This window comes from Anolis sagrei, chromosome 4 (genome assembly GCF_037176765.1).
Source record: "Anolis sagrei isolate rAnoSag1 chromosome 4, rAnoSag1.mat, whole genome shotgun sequence".
Taxonomy (NCBI): Eukaryota; Metazoa; Chordata; class Lepidosauria; order Squamata; family Dactyloidae; genus Anolis; species Anolis sagrei.
The window spans coordinates 164868734-164896674 of NC_090024.1; the positions used below are offsets into that span (position 1 = coordinate 164868734).

At 39.3% G+C, this 27941-nt stretch overlaps 2 protein-coding genes across 3 annotated transcripts in view; one reads left to right on the forward strand and one right to left on the reverse strand.

Annotated features, from left to right (window-relative positions):
- The first annotated feature begins 1619 nt into the window (after positions 1–1619).
- SERBP1 (SERPINE1 mRNA binding protein 1) lies at positions 1620–20570 on the forward strand. 2 transcript variants are annotated; one of them, XM_060773703.2, is made up of 10 exons: positions 1620–2174; positions 7593–7746; positions 9282–9428; positions 9551–9640; positions 10192–10266; positions 11746–11923; positions 14010–14057; positions 15580–15753; positions 17117–17155; positions 19107–20570. In XM_060773703.2, exons 1-10 carry the CDS (start codon positions 1736–1738, stop codon positions 19161–19163), a joined length of 1401 nt encoding a protein of 466 aa, XP_060629686.2. In that variant the 5' UTR covers positions 1620–1735; the 3' UTR covers positions 19164–20570. The 2 variants fall into 2 exon arrangements, with proteins under 2 accessions (XP_060629686.2, XP_060629688.2); XM_060773705.2 differs by having other exon boundaries at positions 9569–9640.
- A 5334-nt stretch (positions 20571–25904) lies between these two features.
- The window catches only part of IL12RB2 (interleukin 12 receptor subunit beta 2), a 36277-nt gene continuing 34240 nt past the window's right edge, over positions 25905–27941 (reverse strand). Inside the window, exon 19 of the mRNA XM_060772654.2 lies at positions 25905–26912. Within this exon, the coding sequence (XP_060628637.2) occupies positions 26382–26912 (531 nt within the window). The 3' untranslated portion in view covers positions 25905–26381. The remainder of the gene's footprint in view (positions 26913–27941) is intronic.

Below are 27941 nucleotides of genomic sequence, written 5' to 3' on the forward strand. Positions count from 1 at the left end.
TTGCTGTTCTTAAAGAGCCTCCTTACTATTGATTGTTGAAGGAAATGCACAGTGCGTTAAATTGCTGACCTGCTAAACTTGTTGACCAGAAGGTCACAAGTTTGAATCCGGGGAGCGGCGTGAACTTGCGGTCAGCCCCAGCTTCTGCCAACCTAGCAGTTCAAAAATATGCAAATGTGAGAAGATCAATAGTTACCACTCTGGTGGGAAGGTAATGGTGCGCCATGCAATCATGTTGGCCACAGGACCTTGGAGGTGTGTATGGACAACGCCGGCTCTTCGGCTTAGAAATGGAGATGAGCACCAACCCCAGAGTCAGACAGACTGGACTAAATGTCAGGGGAAAACCTTTACCTTTATCTTAGCTTAAGCAAGAAGTATCAATGCTGGGAGTTTTAGTTGGGTGAGGCCCCAGCACTCTTGGGCAAGTAAGGCAAAGGACCTTGTAAAGTGGAGTCAAACTAGATTAATTCTATGGTGTAGGTGCACCCTCCAAAATGCGAAAGAGGTTATAGATCAGGCATGGGCAAACTTGGGCCCTCAGGTGTTTTGGACTTCAGCTCCCACAATTCCCAAGTGGCAGTTAAAATGGCGTGAAACTAGATTAATTCTATGGTGTAGCTGCACCCTCTAAGTTATGAAAGAGGTATGGGAAAATCTAGGCCATCCAGATCCTGAGGCTGTTAGGAATTGTGGGAGTTCAAGTCCAAAACACCTGGAGGGTCCAAGTTTGCCCATGCCTGGTATACCATACAAATGTACATATCATGTCAATTTGTCTTAAAAGATCTTGCCTCCAATAGATGCTTTGGCCTTGTGGGCTGGCTGAGAACAATAGCCCTTTGAGATATTATCTGAGTTCTATAACGACGCTCCTTGCAGTCATACTGGCCACATGACCTTGGAGGTGTCTATGGACAACGCCGACTCTTCACCTTAGAAATTGAGATGAGCACCAAACCCCAGAGTCGGACACGACTGGACTTAATGTGAGGGGAAAACCTTTACTCACAATTGTTGCTTCCAAGAATAAGAAATGTGCATAATAAAATATTATATGCATATAAAAATTATGACAGATCAAATTATTTAGACCAAAAAGCCTGGAAGAAGAATGACATTTTCTTCATGATGTTGAAATTATACCAAGTAGGGGCCCTTCCACACAGCCCAGAAGATCAAGGCAGAAAATCCCACAATATCTGCTTTGAACTGGGTTATCTGAGTCCACACTTACATATTCTGGGATATAGGGTTATGTGGAAAGGCCCTCTGTCCACACTCAGATAATGTGGGATGTCCTGCCTTGATATTCTAGGATATAGGGCTTTGTGGAAGGGCCCAAAGTTAATATTATCTGCGGGAGAAACGTCCTCTCTGCTTCCTGCCCAAAATAATAACAGCAAGCAGCAGCAGCGACCTCTTTTGTACCAGAAGCCCTCCCATTGGAAGGTCGCCCTCCCATGCCTCTCCCTGCTTGTTTCCTTGGGGCCGCGGTGCCTGCTGGGAATTGTAGTCGGGAGCGGGAGTACCCTCCTGGCAAGGAGACTCGGCGTCGGCCAGGCCCGGCCTCTGCTTCCCGTGATGCCCCGCGCGGCGCGGCGGTTTCCCGGATGTGGCCGGGGCCGGAAGAGAAGCGCGACTTTCTCGGGGGGCCGGCCATCTTGTGCGGGCAGCGAGGGTGGGCCGGGGCCTGGGCAGCATCCGAGGAGGATCCCGCCGAGAGGGGCCCATCATGCCCGGACACCTGCAGGAAGGCTTCGGGTGCGTCGTCACCAACCGCTTTGACCAGCTCTTGGACGACGAATCCGACCCCTTCGAGGTGATCCAGGCGGCCGAAAGCCGCAAGAAAGAGAGCGGAGGAGGAGGCGGAGGAGGCGGAGGCGGGGGGCACCAAGGAGGCCGAGGAGGAGGAGGAGGAGGCCAAGCGGCCCAAGGCAACGTTTCCTCAGGCGGAGGAGGAGGAGGAGGCCAAGCGGTCCAGTCTGGCGGCGGAGGGGGCAGCGGCAGCGCGGCCAAGCAGCTGCGCAGGGAGTCGCAGAAGGAGCGCAAGAACCCGCTGCCGCCCTTCGGCTCTTCCTCGTCGGGGCCTGGAGGTGCCTTGGAGCGGAGGGAGGACGGAGGAGGAGGAGGCGGAGGCGGGCAGCCAGGCTCGGCGCCCCTCAGGAAGGAAGGTAGGCCTCAAGCAGGGCCTCGCGCCTTTCCCCAGCTCCAGTATCAGGGAGGGGAAGGCAGGCCTGGGTTGGCGGGAAAAGAAGGGGCGCCCCGCGAGCAGGGCTTGTGAGGGGAGGAAGAAGACGCCTGCGCCTGAAAGAAGAGGGAAGAGTCTCCTTCAGTGCAAGCCTGGGCATTTGTTTGTGTCTTGTGTCCAGAACAACGCTACATAAGCCGCTTTACTTCGTTGCGTTTGCACTTGGAGGGGCCTGCTCATTGTATGTGTGTGTGTGTGTGTTGTGTCAGAATAGAACACTAAAGTAGGCGGCTTTGCTTCGTGACATTTTGACTTGGAGGGGCCTGGTAATGTGTGTTGTGTCAGAATAATACAAAACACACCTCTCTATCGCCTTTGGACTTGGAGAAACCTGGGAATCGTGCATCAGAATAACACAAAATGGGCTGCTTTATCTCATCGCCTGGATATTTGTGTGTGCATGTGTGTGTGTTGTGTTAGAATGTAACACAAAGTAGGTTGCTGTTCTCCATGGTCTTAGGACTTGAACAATTCTAGAAATTGTGTGTGTGTTTTGTGTCAGGCCATATTACTCCATTGCCTTTGGACTTGGTGAATCCTTGAAATTGTGTGGGTTGTGTCAGAATATACCACAAAATAGACCATTTTACTCCATTGCCTTTGGACTTGGAGAATCCCAGAAATTGTGTGTGTATGTATGTGTGTTATGTCAGAATATAACACAAAACAGACCATTTTACTCCACTGCCTTTGGTCTTGGAGAATCCTTGAAATTGTGTGTGTGTTGTGTCAGAACATAACACAAAATAGACAGCATTACATTTTGACTTGGATGGGCATGGTAATTGTGTGTGTGTGTGTGTGTGTTGTGTCAAAATAACACGAAATGGGCTGCCTTATCCCATCACCTTTGGGCTTGGAGGGGCCTGGATATTTGCGTGTGTGTTGTTTCAGAATGTAACACAAAATAGACTGCTGTTCTCCATGGTATTTGGATTCTGAGAATCCTATGAATAGTGTGTTTTGTCAGACTATAACACGGAATAGGCTGCTTTTCTCAATTGCCTTTGGACTTGGAGAAACCTAGAAATTGTGTGTGTGTGTTGTGTCAGAGTATAACACAAAATAGGAGCCTTGACTTCATTACATTTCGACTTGGAGGGGCCTGGTAATTGTGTGTGTGTTGTGTCAGAATGTAACACAAAATAGGAGCCTTGACTTCATTACATTTCGACTTGGAGGGGCCTGGTAATTGTGTGTGTGTTGTGTCAGAATGTAACACAAAATAGGAGCCTTGACTTCATTACATTTTGACTTGGAGGGGCCTGGTAATTGTGTGTGTGTGTGTTGTGTCAGAATATAACACAAAATAAGGTGACTTACTTCATTATATTTTGACTTAGAGGGGCCTGGGAATTGTGTGTGTTGGTTGTCAGTCCTGATCTGGTTCTTGCAGGGGAAGGCGGGAAAGAAGGGGCGTCCCCAAAGGCAGCGTTCATGGAGAGGATTGTGTGTTAAAAATAGAAGTGAAATTAAAAAATAGCTCCTTTCGTCCATTGGGCTTAGAGAGGCCTGCAAAACAGTGTGTTTGTGAAGAGGTTGTCAGTCATGAAATGGCTCTTAGAGGGATAAAAAGACCACTGAAGAGATGGAAGCTCCCACTCCTTTTAGTCCTCTAAGGTAAAAAGAGAGAGAAAACTATAGTCTTTGACCAACAGATGCATGCCATGGGTTTGATCATATGCCAAGATAACATAAAACAGGCTGTTTTACTCCATTGCTTATGGACTTGGACAGACCTGGAAATTGTTTGTGTCTGTTTGTTAGGTTTGACTGTGTGTCAGAATAACACAAAATAGACTGCTGTACTCCATTGCCTTTGAACTTAAAGAAGTCTGCAAAATAATGCATGTTGGTTTTTGTCCTTAGATGGTTCTTGCAGGGAGACAGAGCCCTTCGGAGAGGTGATTTGGGAGATTTCAGTCCTGTAGAAAAAGAGGCAAAATCCTTTGGCCACCAGATTCAGGCAGAGTGGGCACGTGGTGGTGTTAATGAAGTTTAGGCAATATGTACGCTGCTGCAGGCCACGTGCTTTTGTCCGCATGTTGCTTGACTCCTCCTGTCGCTCTTGCGAGAGCTGAGACAGAACACAAAATGGAGTTCTCGATGATTTGGATGAGCCTTTGCTTTCAGAAAGGAGTCTTCCCTGGAGTTTAAAGTTACAGGTGGACACGGTTCCCTTTGCACGCTTACTAGGAAACTGCATTTTATTGTTTTGTCTTAAATGATTGTAAATATGATGTGGGTTTATCTTAGTGCAATATTTGTGTTGCCTTTTTTACTTCAGTTTCAGATTAATTTTGCTTATTCAGGAGTGAAAGGGAATGAACAGTCCACCAAGGTTTGAACAGTTCCACCCCTCACCTTGCAATTACAGTCTAAGTTGAGTGTTCTGAAATGTTTGGACGAGAAGTGTTCTGTGTTTTCTATTTATTCTGATTTTGGAATACTTGCATATAAATAATGAGATCTTGAGTTGGGACCCAGGTCTAAACAGGATATTAATTTGTTTCATATACACCTTATACACATAACCTGGAGGTAATTTTACACACAGTGTTTTAAATAATTTTGTGCATGAGACAAAGCTTGAACCACCAGAACACAAAGGTGTCAGCCACTCACGCAATTTTGGAAAAGGGGCATTTCAGAATTCCAGATTAGCGAAACTCAATCTGTAATATGCAGAGATAAAACAAATGTACAAGAAAATGGGCTTTCTTGTCATTCTGAATTGCCTCATATTTGGAAAAAAATTGAGTTTTGAATCATTTGATTAATTTTACTCAGATAAGTGACACGTGGATTATTGTTTCTAAGCCAGCAAAAAAAACAAAAAAACAAACCAGTTAAATATTTTCATAATAGCATTGTTCCTAAATAGAGAGTGAGTATGGTTTGAGTGTTGGTTTGAGACACTGGGAAATGAGGGCTTGAATTCCCACTCAGCCATGGAAACCCATTGGGTGACCTTAAGCAAGTCATACTCCACCTCAGAGGGAGGTAAGGGCAAACTCTGAATGAATTCTGGCAAGAAAACCCAAGATAGGTTTGCAGAAGTCAGAAATGACCTGAAGGCACTCAACAAGTGTTCCCAGGTGCCTTTGGCATATATCTTGATGATGGATTTAAACACTACTAAACAAAAAGATATATATAATGTGTATACAATGTCTTTAAATATGTAAAGTGTTCTATCAAGTAAAAAAAGCAATTTCCGGAGCAATTAACAATAATGATACTTTTTATACTCCTAAGAAAGTAAGCCATAAGGCACAAAACAAAATTTAACATTTATACAGAATATATTATGGAGAGAGGAGAACAAAGAAATGTAAAAATCAAATTTAATATGCAAAACCTATTATGTTTGTACCACGACGGATAAACCTGGAAGTACCAAACCCCCTCCCCTCGTTGTCCCCCTTCCACTACCCCCAGCCCTGTCCCCCCACCCGAGAGCACTACCCACCCCTCCCTTACCCCCCCCTTCTCCCCACTGCATACTCCTTTTGTAAACTCCCTTTATACCCATTACCTGTTTTTAACAATGTATATGTACATGAAAATCAATAAAAACATATTAAAAAAAAAGCAATTTCCTTATTCAGTTTTTCACTTTTACAGGGGTCCTGTGTCCCTGATCCTAGGGAATGTGGAGTCAGTATTATTAGATAACAATCATGCTTAAGCTACTGCTTTTTAAAAATCACAAATAATTGTGGTTTTTTATACATACATACTTTATATATATAAAGAAAAAGCACTGGTGTGCCATTAAAATGCATTGGCTGGCATTCTGCTTACTTCAAATTAGAATAGACTCATTAAATTAATTGTGCAGTCAACACATATGTAAATATTGCTTTAATGGGGTTACTTTCTTTGTTAGTTATAGTAGGATTGAAGATGGTGTAATCCCCAGTTACTGAAATTCTAAGTAGTATCTTATTGCAGATATTAATTGCTAGAGCTGTTGTGTCATAATTGTTCAGATATTTTGAGTAGTTAAATTAAAGTTTACATTTTATATTGCCAGTCAAGCATTTCTTTTCTCAACTGCTAGCTTGTGTCATGTATGTAATTTTATTTTTGCTGGCATAGTAAAGAAAGCCCCCTCTATTGCTGCTTTTGTGTCCTTGTATTAGCTTAATTTTTTTAGAAAGTAGTGAAAAACTATGCAATTCTTTATTTTATAAATATTCTGCCTTTCTGCTGATATGGGACTCAAGATGATCATATAGTCTTTTACAGCTACATATATATGGGGGAAGGGGGGGCAGCTCTGAATATGGGAGCTTGGAGTCTACATAGGGTCATCCCTGCTTAATAATTTTCATAGGAGATGGCCTACAGGTGTTGTAGGCTATATTTTGGAGGAAGGAACTGACAAAACCTCCTCTGTGTATTCATTCCCTAAGAAAATCCTATGAAACTCATGGTGTTGTCATAATTCATCAGATGTCTTTGATAGCACATGCATTTATTAAATACCTCCCATGTTATGACTAGGAGCAATTTTAAAAGATACTCTTTCCACAAGAAACTGCAAACAGGTTCAGTTTCATTAGGCTATTTTAGCAGTAGAAGAAATAGGTTATTTAGGTTTACTCGTTTGTTGGGCTTCTGTTATTGCAGTGGTTCCCAGCCTTGTTTAGACTCTCTAACATTAGTACCAAAAGGGTTACAAATAATTTGGGGGGCAATATTAGATGCGGTTTGGTTATTTGGGGTGCTGGTTCAGAAAATTGCAATTAATAGACCACATCAGCTCTAGTTTCTGATACAGAACATTTGTTATCCAGTAGTTGCCATCTGCTCGCCCACAAAAAACATATTTAATAAGCCTCGGCACTATAAGAGAGTTTTGTGAGACTTAAGTTGCTCTTGTTGCAACAGTGTAGTTACAGTGAGGCCACAGACTATATTATAGTTCTTGCAGACCACTGGTGATCCATGGACAACAGATTTTTCAGAATTTTTCAGAATTTTCCAAAATGAAAGTATGTAATTAGAGTAGTACGGAATACCTGTGGATTTAATAAAACAGAAGGGTAGAAAATCATATTTGAATATGTTTCAACATTGGTTACTTCTTGTGTCTTAGTTTTTTGCTTTTCCACAAAAGAGTTAAAATAGTATAATAGCTGCAAAGCTTGTTTGGTCAGAAACAGGGGGGAAATGCCAAAATCATGGTGTGGCGAAGGCAGATTGATGATATACTTTGCTAGTCTTGGAAATATCTACAACCTCTCTATGGAGTCTGTTCTATGTCCTAAAGAATAGGAGTTTTGTGGAAATAGATAAATAGCTTACTCATGTGGATTGCCTTCTATTTTAGGAATAAGGCGAATTGGCAGAAGGCCCGATCAGCAGCAGCCTCAGGGTGAAGGCAAGCCTATTGAGAGGAGGCAGGAGAGGCGGCCTCCTCGTGAGCGACGATTTGACAAACCTGCTGAAGAAAAGGGTGAAGGAGGAGAATTTTCTGTTGATAAGTAAGAACTGCATGTTTTAACTTTTAAGGGAGGAGAACACAGTGTGTTTGGTGTGGTGTGATTATCCTGTTAATGGATTTAATGCTATGCACTTAGGCAGAACAGAATTTTTTGTCTTACCATAATCAGGGGAAGCTGAGTTGACCATACGGCGAAATACAGTAAAATCCATAAAAGAACAACACCTTTATTGGCTAACCAAAATGTAGGTAATGCAATCAGGCAAAAAAAAGTTAATTAGGCAAATAGTGATACATTTATGAGCTCAGCAAAATTCAGAAAATGCAAGCAAGCAACAATGTTAAAAATACAGGAGGAAAAAAAAAGATGAAGTTGTTAAAGAGTCACAGACCTGCATTCTGTCTCGGTTGTTACTCTGCTGTCGTATTGAGAGATTTCATTTTAAGTAGAGGCAATTTGGAGACTGTAGAGAAAGGCTAATAAAAGACAGGTAATAATTTCAACTCTTATTAGCAACACATTCGACTAAAGCTGCTCCTTTCTTAGGCAGGGAACATTGAATTTCTCAAGAAGTCTGTATTGTTACTGGAATTTTTTGTTGATGTGGTATGACGGGTGGATTTGAAGGTACACAGAGGTAACATTTGGCAACTGCAGTCCAATGAAAGAATGTAAACTTTGTTGGATATAAAACCCTAAAAGAATCAAGTCCTGGTCTATAATTCCCTTCGTTAAAGTTCCCCCTGTTGCACCAAAATTTGGTGTATCTTAATGTTGGCATACAGCAAAATCCAAAAAAATCCGTAAAGGAGCAATACCTTTATTGGCTTACCAAAATGCAGGAAATACAACAAACAAGTTTTCAAAGCATTATAGGTCTCTTCTTCAGGCAAAATGTCAAAAGTTTTACAGGGGAAAAAAGTGAAGATTTTAGGCTACCTTCTGTATTTTACGCTTGTCAGTTAAGAGAATATTGAGGGATTTCAATGAAAACAATATAGTTTTCACAGTATTTTTTTTTTGTTCATCAGTGTTAATCAACATATGAATATTTGCTTTGTGGGTAATAGTTTTAAAGAATGTTGGTAGCTCTAAAATAGTTGTGTAATTATTCAGTGTTTAATATTCTAGGGGGAAAAAACCTTTTCTAATGTTGGTAGGTTAAAATAATTGTGCTTAAGTGATAACACATCTCCAGATAATAAGTTCCAATTTTCATGTTGGGAGGCCTAATGTACTTGCAAATATAACACTGGCCAATACACATTTTGGTGCCTCAAATGTTACACTGTTCCTGAGTATATTTGGCCTGCTGATTCAAAAAAATGGCAGTAGTTTTCCCCAATCAGCTCTAGTTTTTGGGATATAGAAGGTATGCCGTATACCATCTGCTCGCTCATAAAAGAACGTGATAACCATACCTAAGAAACTAGAGCTGATGCAGTCTATCCAGTGGAATTTTCTGCATCAGGACCCCAAATAACCCAAGGAACAGGTCTGAAAACCAAGGCATCAAGACAACATTTTTTTTTTGTTGGGTTGTGTAATTCATAATTTCACTTCTTTTACAAAAGGCCAATTATTGATCGTCCTATGCGTGGCCGTGGTGGCCCAGGTGGAAGGGGCGGCCGCGGTGGCCGAGGGCGTGGAATGGGTAGAGGAGATGGCTTTGACTCCCGAGGCAAACGTGAATTTGATAGACATAGTGGAAGTGACAGATCGTAAGTATTAAACCAAGTCTCTGCACTTTTAAGATGTATTTATTCTCAATAGTATAAATATTTCAAAATATACCTTTGAATTTCTATATCCCAACACTATTATGTTAACTCAGTTTTGTTAGTTCTCTTTCACATTTCAGTGGTCTGAAGCATGAGGATAAGCGCGGTGGAAGTGGATCGCATAACTGGGGAACGGTCAAAGATGAGCTAACGTTAGTACCTTGTTTTGTTTTGAAATATATCTTAGAGTTAATTTATAAGCAGAGCTACATATTACAGTGTTTTCAATTACATTTAAAGTGCAATTATATTTAAGAGTAAGCATAAATGCAAAGCTGCATGATACAGTGTTACAAAAATGCAGAAATGCCTGTATTGGACATAACATTCAACATGTTCAGTGTCACAGAAGGCACATACAAGGAATGTGATTTTGTAACATAACAGCATAGAAAATTGCAACTAGGTTTTTAAAAAAATGGTGTCTTAATTTTAGTTTCTGACTACATCTACGTTAAATCTCAACTGCCATATGAGACCATCCATACACCTCAATTTTTAGCAGTCTTAAGGAAATACTATAAAGTTCCTTTATAATTAAGAAGTTAAGTTTGTGTTAAGAGAAACTGAAAATCTTATTTAATTATCCCATACGTTTTCACATAATTATTTTGTCAGTTTTGGAAGATGTATAACATGTACTTTTTTATGCACTGACATGTGATAATTTTCAATTAATCATTAAAATAAAACTTAATTTCAGTGACTTGGATCAATCTAACGCAACAGAGGAAACCCCAGAAGGAGAGGAACATCCACCTGCTGACTCAGAGAATAAGTAAGTGTTGAGTTGCCAGGAAATTACTTTGATTACTTATATAAAAAAAAGACAAACCTTTTATTTAAAAAGCTTATCCATAGCAGAAAGTATTATTTTGCAAGGTTAAAGACAGGAATGTGTGTGTTACCTTTGCTGTACAACAAACTGATTTAAGATTGGAATTTCAAATCAAAGTCAAGAGGGCTTGACTAGATGGCCCACGTGGTCTCTTCCAACTTTATTATTCTATGATTCTATAATACAACATTTAAATTTTGCATATATATGAGAAACTACATTTGAATGGTAGTTGATGAATCTTTGAAAAACAGTATTTGTACTGCACATAAAGGAGAGTGACATTGGATGTCAAAGATTTGTGTTTTAGATTTGATCTGATTAATGGGATGAAGTATTTGTTCATAACAGACATAGAATTAATTAATTGATTCACACAACATGACAAGCTGCTGGAACCCTGGCACTAACAGTATGGTCCTTCTTTTAGCAATTCATTACAATGCCCACAAAGCTTCACTTCATGGTTTACTAACTGTGAGCATGATTCTTATTTACAACAAACCATGATTCCTGTAAATTCCTGATTTTCATTTAAGCACACCCATTGTGTTGATACAAATCTCTGACAAGCATGTATCTTCTAGACATAGTGCTTGCAGACTTGCTGTGATGTATGTTAGTTCACAGCACTGTGTGCCATACTTAGATGTTACATGTATTAATTCGTGCATGTATTTTGGGTTGATTTTTTTCTTTTAAAACTTGTTGAAACCCATCTTAAAATAAGTAATACCAATTATTTAACTTGAATTGGAGGCTTGTGGTCCTACAGATGCTATTGGACTATTCCAATTAGCCCTCACCAATATAGTCAGTAATAATGGCTAATTGGATTGGCAGTCCAACAACATAGAATAATCTTGTTGTTTAGGGTGTTTTAGATCTGGTGTACATACAGTCTATGGAATTTTGATATTTTTTTTCTTGTGGTGACTGCCTATTTGTGTAGGTTGTCTAACATGCAGCAGTGTAGGGAGAAAGGATTGCAGTATCTGAAGAGAATTGTTAATGGAAATGCAATGCAGCTCACAGGAATGAAAGCAGTCAAAGGATTGGGAATAAAAAATGATATTTCACCACTGTTTTTTCTGTTAAGGATATACTGTTGCAACTTTATGACTTTCAGTCCTCTGCAGATTAAATAGTCAGATACAGTAATACATTGGATTGTAAAATAGATGATAATAAAGAATGTGTTCAGATTATTTCCACAATACCATTATTTTATTTTGACTGAATTAGAAATGCTTTGACATAAGTAGTTTTGTGTAAAGAGTAAATTCCACCAGTGTTCATTCTATTTAGGTGGTATTCCTATTTGCTTGTAGCATTTCTGGGTTCAGACTTCATGATTCTGAATGTGTAACATTCTCCAGAATGTGTGAAATGAGTACCATCACTGTAAACCTATTGCAGAGAGAACGAAGTAGAAGAAGTGAAGGAGGAAGGGCCCAAGGAAATGACTCTGGATGAATGGAAAGCTATTCAAAACAAGGATCGCGCAAAAGTTGAATTCAACATCCGCAAACCAAATGAAGGTGCTGATGGACAATGGAAAAAAGGTTTTGTTCTCCATAAGTCAAAGAGTGAGGAGGTAGGCTATTTCTGGGTTGTCTTGTCTTCATTATTTATAAAGTTATACTAATGGTGTTTATATTGTCTGCATCAGAATTTACAATGTAGGTACAGTAACTGATATACACTGCACATCCTCTAAAACTGTCAGCATTGATTTTGAAACACAATATCTGGGTCTTACACAATATTTGGGTCTTAAGAAACATTTGGACACACATGTGGCAAAGTCTCAGATAGGAATTCTAGGAATTGTGAAATTCAGGGTGTAGATTGGATTGGGTTGTTGTAGATTGGGTTGATTAACATGTGCTCCCTTGTCTTACAGTTATTGTTTGAATGAAACATTATATATTAATAATATAAAAATAATAAAAAACTTTATTTATATACCGCTCTATCTCCCCAAAGGGGCTCAGGGTGGTTTCCAAGTAACATCACCAAAGCATATAGAGTAAACACCATAAACATAAAATTAACAACAACATTAGCATAAAAACTATCACAATAACATATATATATTAAAAATAATCCTGCCTATTCAAAGCAATTAAACATTGTAGTCAGGCAAGCATTATTCTCCTTAAAATCAGAGTGCGAGGCACCCATGTGCTCAATTTTGGGGTTTGTTTTTTTTAATTAAAGTAAATTTCTAGGGAGTGAAAATTGCCCCCCCCCCCCCCAAAAAAAAAATATCCCAGAAATATCTTCCTCTGGGTGTTTAAGCTCAGCATAACATTTGCCAGTGTCTGTGTGTGAATTGCACTCATAACTCATTGAAAGCCTGAATCCTAAAGCAAGTTCAGATCTGTAGAAATAATGTGCCCTGTAGTAGTAGAGTTTTGTTTTGGGTACATAATTTAAATAAATACTGTTTCATTGAATTTGCAAAACGAGTTTACTTTTCTCTCTCAGATAGAAATGTTTAGGTAGATAGATTTGGGAAATAGATATGTGGGGATACTGAAATAGTTTGTGGGCTTAGGGGTAATCATTTTGCTTCAGTGTTCTGTGTTTTTGTGGTTTGCTTGCTTTTTGTACCTCTTAAGTGTTTTTTTTTTTTTTTGCCTGTTCTGCATTTTATGTTAAAATAGACCCCTCCCCAAATGATTGTGGACCTCATCAGAAAGGCCAGGCAAAGTGCCTCCCTTCTTCTGGCTTCAGGACAAATGTGTCACCCTGCGTGCAGCTCCCTCTCGGTGATGCTTTCACCCCCATTGGAGCCAGCATAACACGGGAAGCCTCCTTTTTGGGGTGAAAGCATTTGACAACGCTTTGACCCTGGTTTGGGGGGGGCAAGACCTTCACCGGTAGTCACATGACGTCGTGGACATCTGTCCTCCAGAATGGAGGAAAGCGTCTTAGGATGCTGAATTCACCCCGTCTTGTGTCCACTGCTGATGTTCTGCTAGTGGAATTTCATTGGGACAGTCCCCCTCCCATGCACCCTCAATACTTGTTCTGGAGAACTGGGAAACTTCTCTAGTGCTCTTTTCTAAATAAAGCCATGAGCATAAAGGACAAGAAGAGAAAAGCTTTGCTATAGTGTTTGCTCATTGTCTTGCATTGCATCAGAATTTGTTTGTATTTACCCATAAATACACCCTGTTGCTGGGTTTGGTTTATTCCTGGCTGTAAATGTGCTTCAGGTGAGAATGTAAATATATATTTCAGAATTCTGAACCTAATTACTAGGGCAGAAAATCCCACATTACCTGTATGTGAACTCAGATAACCCAGTTCAAAGCAGATATTGTGGGATTTTCTGCCTTGATATTCTGGGATATAGGGTTGTGTGGAAGGGCCCTATGATTGCACATTAATGGAAGTTAAGATTCTGATACAATCTTAGTCCTGTTTTTATTTGTGAAGGTAATCTTTCTCAACCTTCTTATTTGCCATTACTGTCAAACTAACATGAGCCTAAAAACCTTCAATCTGTATTGCATATTAATGTTTTATGCTCTTTGTTCGTGACTTTGTTCTTGATCTGTCCATCATCCTGGTTCATTTGGCTAGTCATAGAGCATCTTATTTCTGTAGTATAGAGTCTCATTTTCTTCTGTTTGTTTTTATCCCTTGCGTGTCAACACAACTTGAATCAGACAAAGGGGATGACAGAGATGCAAGGGAGTCAGCTGGAATCCAATGAGGTACTTACAGTTTATATATATTCATTGGGTAAGGAAAAAGATATGTTTGAAGTGAAATTTAAGGGATTTTAAGAAACTCATTGGTATATACTCCTGGTAGTGTAGTCATTCATTTTAACCAATATTGTTACTTTTCAGACAAATAAGTTTTGTCTGTCTTGATCTATCTGTGTTTGTTGTTTCACTTGGCCATATGCCTCTCTTATTAAGAATACACCATATGTAGTGAATAAATTAATTTAGTCACATGGTTGTCCTAATACAATTACTGTTTATACATACGTAAGAATAATTATTACTGTACTACTTAATTTTGTTTTATTGCAGCAACATGTTTGTGAATCTGGTCATGATATTCATACTTCTATATAGTTACAGCACCCAGCGCCTGAATTTTTCTTAAAAGAAGTGCTTCATAAATGGGAGAGTGAGGTCCCTTCCACAAAGCTGTATAAAATTCCACATTATCTGCTTTGAATTAGGTTATATGGCAGTGTGGACTCATAACCCGGTTCAAAGCAGATATTATAGATTATTTGCCTTGATATTCTGGGTTATATGGCTGTGTGGAAGGGTCTCAAGTCTTCCCTCTACTTTGCAAATCAGACTTTGGGCAACTGATTATGTGGCTTCAGCAGTGGTGTGCATACAAATAATGGAGATATGGACAGACTTTGGGGAATTATGGGATTTAAAGAAGAAAATCTTGGAGCACCCAGTGCCTCCTCTCAAGTTGCAGCATGACTATTAACCTAATAAAATGAATGTATTTCAGGTCCCTTTGTTTTTGAAGTCAGTTGTCCCACGTGACTTAGTTATGCATTTATGATTTCTAGGTGCTCACTTGAAATAAAACTGGAAAGTTCCAAAATTAGAATCATATTTATGTAAACTCCAGGGGTGTGATATGAAATAGGATTTCTTGGTGATAGCAGCTTCAGGAAAGTGTCCTGATTTCTTCTGAATCCCATAAACCCAGAAGCCAAGTCTGTGTGTTTGGCTTGATTTGTGTAAAAGATGATACTGCTCTTAGGATCAAGAATTACATAGAAGAAGTAGGCAGAATGCATTTATAGCTACAGGTTTTCTGCACATCTCAGCTACATTCATATAGCAATGTGATTTCTTAAAGTAGATTTATAGATGAGAGGGTGTCTACTAAATACTGTATAGTAATGTACTTTCAGTGTTCATTTAAATGAACAGTCTGCTTATAGTTGCATTATAATTGCTTGTGAATGTTCTGCATTTATTTTATCTTGCCTCAGTTTCAAAGCACCCTGGGTTGCTTGAGGGACAAAGTGTGGGCAAACATGCTCTTAGTTACGTTTTTATCCTACCTGTTGTATTTGCTGCAGTTAATAGGGCTGGGGTCAGTCATAGCAGATGTTGATTATTAAATAGCCTGTATTTGTGGTTGACTAGCACAGCGATCTTCCTGAATTCCTGAGATGATTTGATATACAGTAAAAATACATTTAAATTATGGTTTTTTATGTTGAATAAATGTCTTTAATTGTAGACTCATGCTGAAGATTCTGTAATGGATCATCATTTCCGTAAGCCGGCAAATGACATCACATCCCAGCTGGAGATCAATTTTGGGGATCTTGGCCGTCCTGGGCGTGGGGGCCGAGGCGGAAGAGGAGGCCGCGGGCGTGGGGGAAGGGCTAACCGTGGAAGCAGAACTGATAAGGTAAATAGTTGATTTGCTTCAAATTAAACACTGTCTATGCGTATTTACTGATTGAAGTACTGTATATATACTCAAATGTAAGCCAACCCGAATATAAGCCGAGTTACCTAATTTTACCACACAAAAAACTGGGAAAATGTATTGATTTGAATAATAGCCAAGGGTGGGAAATGCAGCAGCTACTGGTAAATTTCAAAATAAAAATAGATACCAATAAAATTACATTAATTGAGGCATCAGTAGTTTAAATGTTTTTGAATATTTACATAAAATTGTAATTTAAGATAAAACTGTTCAACTCTGATTAAACCATTATTCTAACTTTCTTCAATGTAAATGTGCTTATGTATTCATCCAATAATTATAAAGTAAAATAAATGTAATAAAATAATAGAGTAAAATAATGGAAATGTAATAATAACAGTAATAAGAGTAAAATAATAAATGTAATTGTAACAGAGTAAAATAATAAATGTAAATAACAATAATTAGTAGAGTAAAATAATAAATAACTTTGACTCAAGTATAAGCCAAGGGGGGCTTTTTCAGCCTAAAAAGGGGCTGTAAAACTCATCTTATACTCAAGTATATATGTTAAATCCACATCACACAAGACCTCTGGGGAAGTTGGCCGCTTGAAGCCATTGCATACATTCAAGGGTTTCCCCTTAGACCACCTTTCACACTTAATGCCCTACATACATCACCTTGCTGCCACAAGCTTGAAAATTTTTCCAAGTGGCTTGCCCCCAAATGTCTGTACCTGGAGTGAAACAGAAAGTACCTTTTCAATTAATTAAAACAATTGTGGATTTTTAAATACAAAAGATAAACATGCTGCTCAGTATTTGCATATACTTGTATCACAAGTTAGGTATGATTGAATCATACCTAACTTTTAAACAGATAGTTTCTAGTTCACGATGGCAGTTTATTTTTGTGCTTTTCCCGATTTCAGTTTGTAAATATAATCTGATATTCCAATCAGTTCTGTAGCCATTTGAATGGTGAATAGGGAATGTTAATCTACATTTTTGAATGGCAAACTCCAAGGAGTGATTCTGCTAATAGATATTTTCCTCAAATTGAACTGAGGGAGGCCCTTCTCAGCATTAATCTAGAAGGCTGTGAAGTCCTCCTGGTTTTTCCTGGATGTACAGAAATGCAGGAGAAGATGGGGAAAAGTCCCAGTGTACTTGCACTTGAGCACAGTGTAGCATCAGTTTGTGAGATTGCTTTCTGTAAGAATTCTCATAACTGAAACTGCTTCTCAAAGCATTTGTTGTCATAACCTGCTTCTTTTGTTTTTCCTTATTACAAATTCAGTACACTGATATTTGTGTTTCATTGTATTTCATTCCAGTTGGTTAAGGAGTTTGATGTCATCCACACACCTAGCCAGGTTAGTGATTTTATACAGTTTTTATTTCCTGGTTTGTGGAAGCTTTTAGATTTCTTCGTTGCATTCTTTCTGAACATATGTACAAAGATTTTTGAGTTAATATATGACTACCTTGGTTCTAATTATGCCTTTATCAGTAACAAAAGTTGGCATGCTACAATTTTTTTGGATTGTTGTGTAGCATTCTTCTCCACAGATAAGTCGTTCTGATACTGTTTGTTTCAAGATTTCTGTCTGTGTATTGATAATTTTCCAGTATCTGCGTGTTCTTGGTGACAAAGAGAGTGCTTAAAAAAATGGAAGCTATGTAGGGAGATATGTTTTCCAAATAGTCTGGACCCAATCTGCAAACCTGCGATTTCAGGGGGCAATTAACCCACCCAATACTTTTTAATTGACCAGGAGCACCTTCTGTGGATTATGTTTTAATTTGTTTGCCCTCATCAAATTACCTACTTGCAGACATTGGTTTAAAACAGAGACAGCTTTCTTGGAATTGAGTGAAAAAGAGAAACGAGTTGGGGGGCATGTAGGTATTAAATTACATGGGGGATAAAACTAAATTATGAGACATGGCATAGGCTGTAGGATTGAATAAGAATCCAGCACCGCCTTCTGTGTTTGCTCATCCAAGAAAGACTGTCACTCCTGCAGGACCGTGCACCCATTTTCCCACAAGAAGGAATTACGATTGGTGGGTCACCATCCAACATGGAAAATCTGGTTGGAGATGACTTGACAGGCTAATTACAATTATGGGATTGAATAAGGATTTGCAGTACAGGCAGTCCAGAAATTAGATATAAGATAGGTTCTATCGGTTTGTTCTTAAGTTGAATTGGAATGTAATTTGGAACAGGCCTGAGGCACACTTGGCTGGTGAATGAGTGGAGCAGCACAGCGGCAAAAAGTGCACTCTTTCTAATTTGGCCAAAAAGGTGCACATTGTAGTTACTGCATGTTTAGAAACAAGTTCTTGAACACCAAATCTTCCATTAATAGAAAGGAAAACCAGTTAAATAGTTTACCCTTCCCTCAGGAGGAGCAGCTTAAAGAGCTGGGCATGTTTAGCCTGCAGAAGAGAAGGCTGAGAGGAGACATGATAGCCATGTATAAATATGTGAGGGGAAGACAGGGAGGCGAGAGCGAGCTTGTTTTCTGCTGCCCCGGAGACTAGGACATGGAACCGTGGCTTCAAACTACATAGTGTGGTGGAGATTCCTTTGGAGACTTTTAAACAGAGGCTGGATGGTCATCTGTTGGGGGTCCTTTAAATGCGATCATCTTGCTTCTCAGCAAGGGTTTGTACTGGATGGCCCACGAGCTGCTCCTGTTTATCCCACCTCAGCTTCCTTGGGCTGCATTTATGCTGTAGAATGATTGGAGCTTGTCATTACCTTAACTGTCCTGGCTTAACTGTCCTGGGGGCTTTACAATATCATTAGCATTTTCTGTCAAAGAACACTGCTGTCTACAGGATTGTATAGCATTGAGCCACGGCAATTAAAGTGGTGTCATACATGGAGCAAATAAAGAGGTGGAGGAGATTCAGGAACTCTGGTTTAGTACTAAGATTTCATGGGAGGAAGGGGAGAGACCCATTCATATTTCCAAGTTGTACATTAGTCAGATGTTTGTAACTTGCGGGCTACCTGTATTGCCATTTGAGCTCACTCTTCCAGGAAGGAAAATATACGCTGTAATTTGTATTTCGATGCAGGACTGTTACCTTGGACAAGTCACATTCTCTTAGCCTCAGAGGGAGGTAAAGACAAACCTTCCTCTGGACAAATGTTGCCAAGAAAACCTTGTAATAAGTTTGCTTTAGGGTTGCCATAAAGCAGAAGCAGCTTTAATACAGATGGTCAATTGCCATATAGTAATGCTGCAAATAAAACGAACAGACATGATGACCTTTTGGCATAATATGTGCTTCCTGTTTCTCTTTCAGTCCAGTGCTTCTGCTCCTGACGTTGATGATCCGGAAGCTTTCCCAGCTCTGTCCTAAACTGGATGCCCTAAGCCAACCCTGCCCCTTGTTGGGCCCTTCTTTTCAAGGCTTGCATGCTTAAGGATCCTAAAAACAACTTAAGAAATTTAAAAGGGGACTCTCATTCATACCATTCACACCTGAAGACTGAATTTTACCTGTTTTGAAAATGAACTTCTCTTGCTACACAGAAGCAACAATATGGTAGTCAGTTTTGTATTTAGAAATGTAATGGTAGCAGGGATGTTTTCATAATTTTTTTTCCGGAAATTATGCATTCTTCATGGATACTTTTTTGTATTGCTGCTTGAAAATATGCGTTTCCAAACTTGAAATATAGGTGTGAACAGTGTGTACCAGTTAAAGCTTTCACTTCATTTGTTTTTATTTTTTAAGTTAGGATTTTAGATGTGTTTTCCCTAAATTACAGACAATTTTAATTCCTGCACACTATTTTTTCTTTTAATACTGCTTAGCAGGTTATTTTCAGTCCACGGTCAGCTGGGATATGTACAAAAACTGTTAGTACTGTGTGGAATACTAACATCTGGAATATTTTGAGTTTTTAATACTTAAATTCAAACTTGGAAAAGTCCATTTTCTTCTATCTTTGGTAGTTTGTGTATTCGAAAATCTTTATACAAAATTGATATCAGATACTTGAAAAAATACTCAAAGCACATTGGTTTATACTCTCAATACCTGCTTATGAATCTAGCAGCTCTGTTTGGATAATTGGTCTAAGTCGGGTTTTTTTTAAAAGATTGTGTTACGCCTCCCATATCCACCCTTTTAATCTTCCCCTCTTTTTCTTCCAAAAAAAAAAAAAAAGCTAGTTGTCTGTTGGTAAAACTTCATTTAACCTTGTTAATATTGTTGCTACCAAAAATATTCTGTAGACTGGAGCAACTTTTTTTTCAAGACATGGGAGGTTGAGAAGAGAGTGACATCTTATGTCTTAATACAGTTGGTTTAAAGTACATTTGATATTTGTCTGGCAGTGCGGTATATATACATATAAATGCACTTACATTGCGTGCATTCCAACACTGTTGTAATATCCTGCAACCATGATCCTAAAGAAGAAACCAAAGGGCACTGTGTACTGTTTGGGATGAGGAGGAGGAGGATCTGACTCATTCAAGGCAGATCCATCAAAGTCCATCAAAATGGGACAGCTGTGGTCTCCGTGGGACATAAACCAAAACCTCACCACTTAATTGAAATGTGGATTTTGCTGTGATGCTTCAGCTTCTGGTCTCTTCTGGATGACAAATGAATGTTTCGTTTTCAGAGGGTGATTGTAAAGCGTTCTCCTTTCCACTGTAGGATAGTTTAACTTAATCCTGTGAACAGGAATGTTACCACTTTCAAAACACAGAAGGACTTGGGAAGAGCAAACAATAAAAAGGACTACTTAGGGGATTTTTGTTTGTTTGCAACATTTGTTAGGAGGCTAGAACAGAAATATCCATGTATTTGAGGTGTTTACACATTGAGCAGCTTGTAGCATTTGTAGGTTTCTCAGTGGGGTATAAAACTAATGATGATACCCCCCTTTTTAAAGAGATGTACTGGGTGAACAAAAGTATTAGACAACTGAACAGTAACTGCTTGTTTGCGGTGCTTACCTGGATCATATTGTCAGAATTATATCTAATGAACATTTGTTTACATAAGCAAAGGTTATTGTATTGGATCGGACTCTTGAGGCATTAAGCTTTTCAGCATTGTAGTCAAGAGAAAAGAAGTAAATTTTAAGTGTATCATAGCTTTTGCCCTGGGGGTAGTTTAAAAGATGCTAAGCACTCTTTTTCAAAGTTTCTTGGTGCTTAGCCTTGAGGTCTCAACTTTTAAAGGTAATTTCCATAGGGCAACAGGTACATATATTCTCAGTAATACTTGGGTTCCTGCTCCTACACAACCAATGCCACAGGGATATGTTGGAAGAGAATTTGTTATCTGTACATAATATTTCACTTACAACAGCTGTGCAAAATACTCCAGTTCCCAAAGGCATACTAAATAGGGTTTTTAAAAAATCGTTCTTTGTATCTTTTCCTTACATGTCCCTTTCCTAGCTAATAATGGCTGTTTCTCCCCAAAACTAGCCCTTTCATGAAAGCCAAGCATCCCATGCCAATTTGATACTTGACACATTTCCCATCATCTTACAGCATTTGTGTAACGTAGAAAAGTTTAGGGTGGCCATTTAAAGAGGGCCCACTTGTTGTTCTTTTCTTACCTGTGTACATTGTGTCAAGCTGTGAAAAAAACTCTCAAATCTTGGCGTGTGTTAACAAAATAAAGGTTTATTTTCATGCTCTTTTATTTTAAAATGTCATTAAAAGTTGACATTATAAAAGTAAGTAAAGTCAGACATCTACTTTCTGGCTGACAAGCTCCTTAAAAATCCTTTTCCAGAGTGGTCTTGCTTTGGTTTGATAGTGGTGGACATAATTTTGGCAAAATTTCTATTTGCATAGTTAGCGTTAAGCTATTACATGAATCTGATTTTGTATCCCATTTTCTCTTGCTTATCCCTTTGTACCAGTGCATTCTAGGAGTGCAACTTCTCTTAGAATGGACCAATATTGAACATGAATTGGTTGACTTAATGAAATGTCTTGAGCATGAAAGTTCATCTTGTGTCAACTAACCCATAGAGATGTTACCAAATGAGTAAAAGAAAACAGCAGAAATCCCTTCTTAGTTTACCACAAGGGTCAAAACTGTCTATTGTGCATATAGGTCATCTTTCTGTTGGATGAATACTGAATCTAGTGGTTGATTAAGTCTTACCCTTTGAGATTCACTTGCATATCATACCTGTTGACTTAATAAAAGCAGGACTGATTCTTTGGCTGTCTTAAAGGTTAGATATTTATTTTCCTTAAGATGTTAGTATTATGTTGGCTAGTGTCCATTTACTGAATTGGGCACTTGCTGAAATGACTTAACAAGGCAACAACTAATCCACTGTGGTGCCTTATTGTAGCATGCACAGATCATAATTCTATAGCTTTTCTTGTTTTAACAAACAAACACGTACTGTAATCTACAGATGATTTAAAAGTGGGCTGAAGAGAATTGCAGATGTACCTGTTTGGTATAGCGTTTTTCTTTTACCATAATCCAAGTAAGGCATTAAAAAGGGGTGAGGAAGCTCAGGACCAATCCTGGCCCTTTCATTGGGGGATCCTAGATTTTTCAAACAAGGTACTCAAATGTTCTATTGGCAGCAAGAGCCTTTTGCCCCATCTAGTGAAATGCAGGAACTGATGAATTCTGGAATTGGCCTTCAAGATGACAGGCCTCACTCTGGCTTTCAAAAATCACTAGGGTGTGATGGTGACAATTTTGATGGCAAGAGAAAGGGAAGGCGGAGAACATTCTGAGAAAAGGTGGGTGTTCTACTTTGTTCTACTTTTCTCGCAAAGTCCTGTGTTTGCCAATGTTCTTTTTCCATCGGTTCAAGCTTACAGTTTCACTTGCTAACCCTTGGATCTGAATTTTAGCAACAAGGTAAGGTAGTAAAGCAGCAAGTATTAAGGACTGCAGTTGACTTCAGGGCTGTTTTCACAAACAACCCCTCCCAGTGTGTGTCACAAATGATTTCAGTTGAAATGTATGTATCATAAATTAGAGCTGATGTGGTCTATCCAATGCAGTTTTCTGAATCGGCGCCCCAAATAACCAAACCATATCTAAAGTTGACCAAAAACTGATTCGTAATCCCTTTGGTACTAATGTTGGAGAGTGGTCCCTGGTCAAGTAGTCCCTGACCAAAATAAGGTTGGAAACCACTGCATTGGAGTAATGATAGTGGAGTCTACCTGTTGGATTCCACAACATGGGATATGCTGTGATTTGGTGAGAAGAAAGATCAAATGCTGTATTTACTGGAGTATAAGGTGCCATCTAATATAATACGTCAATGGATTTGCCCTTGAATGTAGTGCGCCCAACAGTAGAGCTACAGCTTGTCAGTCAAGGCAGGCAGCATGAACGAGGTCATGTGGGAAGCCATGCCCCAAAGCTGGTAAACTCACCAGCTTTGTACGACTGGCTCATTCACAAGGCCTTCAGAACTCAGGGAAGTTTTGAAGGCTTCCTGAATGAGGCCAGTAGGGAACTGCATTGTACTGGGTAGGGGTGGGGGTGGAGAAGACCACCCAGGAGGCAGGATCCATGGCGAAGCAGCAGGAATGACTTGGTCCTCCTGAGGCTGCCGCCACCATCAGAACCCACTTCTGTCTCCCTGTCTGGCCTCTGGGGTTTCAGGCTCCTCTGGGCCTTTTCAAGCAGGTGGGTTCATGTGTGCGATTCTAACATGCCATCAAATCTAATATGCACCTCAATTTAGGCAATTTAATTTAGGCAAAAAAAAAAAGACTCCTAGGGATTTTGATCATGGATTTCAAATTAATAATACATTTTTTTCTTACCAGTGTATTAAGTGGGGATCTATCCCAATTTTAATTACTGTCAAATGTGAAGACAGTCTCCAAGCCCACAACCATGCCTTCCTTGATAAATCTTCTCGATAACAACCAATTAGGATTAATGTCCTACTGCCTTCCACTCAGCCAAGAATGATCTTTTTTATATCAGTTGTTTCATTGATTTTTTTTTCTTGTTCTGGAAGTTCAGACTTGATTTGTACTAGGACCCATTGATTTGGTCCATGGAATCTTATCAAATTCTTTGGCACCACATTGCAAGTGAGTTGATTTGTCAGCATTCTTTTACAACCAAACCTACTCTTCGGCAAAGTTTTCTACCCTAACGAAAGCATATTTCGCTTTTTGGAAAGAGGAAGTTAAAAAAAATTTTGAGTGCAGAAACGCACTGCATTTGGGGATTTGCAGGCTGAATCTAATTTTACTGCATTTGTTGCAATGGGGTGTTAACGCTTACAATGCAACATGATCAGTCCTTATGGGAGGAGCCAGCTGAGGAGGTTTGTAATGATTTAAAAGAACCTTTCATAGTAAAGGAACTAAATGCATATTTTAAAGCGTAGTTTCCTTAATTTGGATATTTGTGTGTGTGTGTGTGCACGTGCCTGTTGATTTATAGCAGCCCATGAATGCCATAAAGTTTTCTTAAGTAAGGAATACTCAGGAGGTGGTTTTGCTAGTTACTTCCTCTGGAATGCAGCCTAAAGCACCTGGTATTAGCTGATGATTGCCCATCCAGATACTAACCAGGTATGATCTTAATTAACTTCTGATATAAAATGGGGTCTGTTGCCTATAAAGTTGGAAGAGGCCACATCCTGTCCCAAGTCTCTGCCATGCATGAATACATAAAGCATTTTATTTTGTATAGTTCTTAGTACTTACTTCGTTAAGTCTGAACTTATCTCCCAATACTCTTATAACAAAGAAGTGTACTGAAACCTGTCAAGTATATGGGTTTGTGTACATACAGAAGAGGATATGCACATTGTAATCCACAGTTCCCAGTTTGTATCTGTCAGATAGGAGGTAATGATCTTTTGCACTTGTGGGTTAATCTGAAACTTGTAGCTACATGAATATTAATTTGCTTGTGTTTGGCATGAACCTCATTTTTCTGGAAGCTGTAACCATCCAATCCATTGTGATCTAGCAATTGAATTGCAATCTCCACCTGGAAAGCAGACATATGTAACTATCTGAAGATTTATCATATTAGCAGGCAGCTGGCAGGGGGTTGTTTTTGGAAGAATGGCATTTTTTCTAGATATATGAGTTATTTTAGTCCATCAGGCCAGAGCCTTCTTGGTTGTGGTTTCCCAACTGTGGTATACTTTCTCTAAGTTAGGTGTTCATAGCTCCAGCATTGCAATGAAAACTCCTCACCTGCCCACATTTTAATTAATTAAATCATGTATGCTTTCTCAAACCCAGGGTTTTCCTAATTTGGATTTTTATTACAGACACAAGAATGAAGCATCATTCAAACATGTTTTAATAAATATTAAATTCATCCTTTGTGCAAAACATGTGGAAATAAATCATGCTTTGCCTTTCCTAACTGGAGGTATTTGCATGAAGGAGCCCTTTAATAAATGTGTATAGAATTTTAAAATAACAACTACAATACAAACCCCATATTGGCAGGTGATATCGTCTTGGACTTACCATGGAAATGTGAAACCATTGATAATAGTGAATCCTACTGAAATGCATACCATGGAATCATGCTAGAGGGCTTAGGAAATGTCTAGAGAAAACACCTCCCTAGCATTTCTAGGTCCTCTAGTGGAACTCTAGGATCAACTTCTGGTAGAAGCATACCCAAACTTTTAATTGATATATAAACAATCAGAGGTCTAAACAAACTCATTTTCAGCACTGCAAAGGAACATGCAGATCAAAAATAGGTTTCTACAGTCGCCGACAGACCCACCGCCAAGACCCTACACTTGGAAGGCAATCATACTCAGCCATGTGAAATAGCCTATGATGATGATGAACTGAAAAGGGAAGTTATACAGAACATATTGCCGTGGATAAATCATATTCTTGCTACGCTACAAATCAAAAGGTATTTATGTATTTTAGTGTCTGAAACGGCTTTTGGTCTGCATGAGATGGGAAGTATATTATAGCAGTTTTAAAATACTAAAGGTAGTTGGGAGGCAATTATGTACGTTCCCCATTTAAGTGTTAATGGCCAGAGCTAGAATATCAGAGATGTGTTACTATATTGAGTTGTTGATTTTTTGGGCTATATGGCCATGTTCTAGAAGCATTCTCTCCTCACGTTTCACCTGCATCCATGGCAGGCATCCTCAGAGATCCTCATAACCTCAGAGGATGCTTGCCATAGATGCAGGCGAAACGCCAGGAGAGAATGCTTCTAGAACATGGCCATATAGCCTGAAAACCTACAACAACACAGTGATTCCAGCAATGAAAGCCTTCGACAATACATTGTTACTATATTATTAAGAACAGCTGGATGCAACAAGCTTTGGGTTTCTCTTTGCCTCTTTTAAGATGGGTTAGAAAGGCTTTACCTCTGCCCTTCCAACAGTGTAATCTCAAGGGAAAGGGAAGGGTTGCTTAAGATTTCTCATTCCTTGGGCAGATATCCTTGGCTGACCTGGCATTACCATATGGCCCTCGGGAATCAGAAAAGTTGCTTCTTCCTAGCTAACAGCATAATTCTAAACGCCTCCTTTGAGGTAAGTCCCGCAGTGAAACATCTTACTTCCAGATCAATTGGAATAAGATTGCAACCTTAGTCTGTGTAAGAATTACAGTCCATTCTTATAGCATCTAGAGTGAGCTTTCCACCGAGGGAAAATGACTGGGATAGAAACGTTCTCGGGAATACAGAAAATGAATTGAGTTCAAAATCAAAGCTGTCTTCATCATTGTTCGTATCATTGGCTGTAACAGTTGGCAAGTAGTCTACTGTGATATCCTCAAGTGGATTGCTAAGATAGTCAGAAAATATCGGGCCTTGATTTGGTTCTTTGGGTGCAACTTTTCTATACAAAGGTAGCAGCGGATGCTTGTTGGTGACACCTGGTGTATCAAGGATCAAAGGAGCGTAGTTCACATTTTTTACAGTGGGATCCTCTTCCTCCAAACTGACTGTCTTCTGACATTTTTGGCTTTCTCCTTTCTCACTGTTTTTGAAGTGGGATCGATCCCGAAAGGGTGGGCATTGCACTTTCATGAAGACTTCCTCTATTGGTAAAACTTCAGGGTCTTCAAAGCTACTTTGATTTTTCTGGAACTGTGTGAAATGTAAGCTTGATTCATCCTTAATTAGAAGAAGTGAAGAAACATCAGTTTAAATACAAAATCAATTGTACAGTAGACTCAAATCAAAGAAAAGCTTGATGAGGACCACCACTTCTCTTAATGTTTCCCCAGCAACAGGAAGAGTATCCCTTTGGGCAGCTAAACCAGGAAATCCCAAATGGATGGCCCCCACGAGGGTCTGCCTTCAGGGGCAAACCAAGAATGGGTGACTTGGAAGTCCCTGAACAGACTCAGAATTGGAGTGGGCAGATCAAAAGACAACCTGGCAAAATGGCACTACCTAGAAGAACCCACCACCTTGTGTGACTGTGGAGCCGAACAAACAACTCCACATCTATATGCTTGGCCACAATGCCCTGCCTCATGCACAGGAGAAGAATGTGGTTGCTGTTGCCCATTTTTGGTCAAAATAATTTAGTGTCCTTTTTATTTTTTATCAGTTTTATACTTATTTATGAAATGTTTTTGACATGCAATAAAGCAATTAATACTATTTCATAAAAGCATGTGAATAAGCGTCCGAGTTTTGTGACCGTTCTGTAAGACCTTACAAAGGTTTCCCCTCCCACAAAGCAAAAAAGTGCCCAATTAATAGAACTTCTAGAAAAAGTGAAAACAATCAATATTAATGAGAAGGTATGAAAAAATATATACAAAACCACTGTGAAGCAAATCTTCCAGAACAGAACACAAAAACCTTTTCAGCAAGAATTCCATAAATTATTTTCATCTAAAACAATGAGTGCAATGTATGCCTTATCTGAAATGCATGGGACCAGAAACATTCAGTATTTTGGGAAGTGGAATATTTGCTTGTGTGTGTGCGTGCACACATACACACATGAGACCTATTGGGAGATGGGGCCCTGCTCTGACAATATACACTTTGTACACATAAAAGGTAAAGGTTTCCCCTTGACATTAAGTCTAGTTGAGTCCAACCCTGAGGGCTGGTGATCATCTCAATTTCTAAGCCACAGAGCCGGTGTTGTCCGTAGATGCCTCCAAGGTCATGTGGCTGGCATGA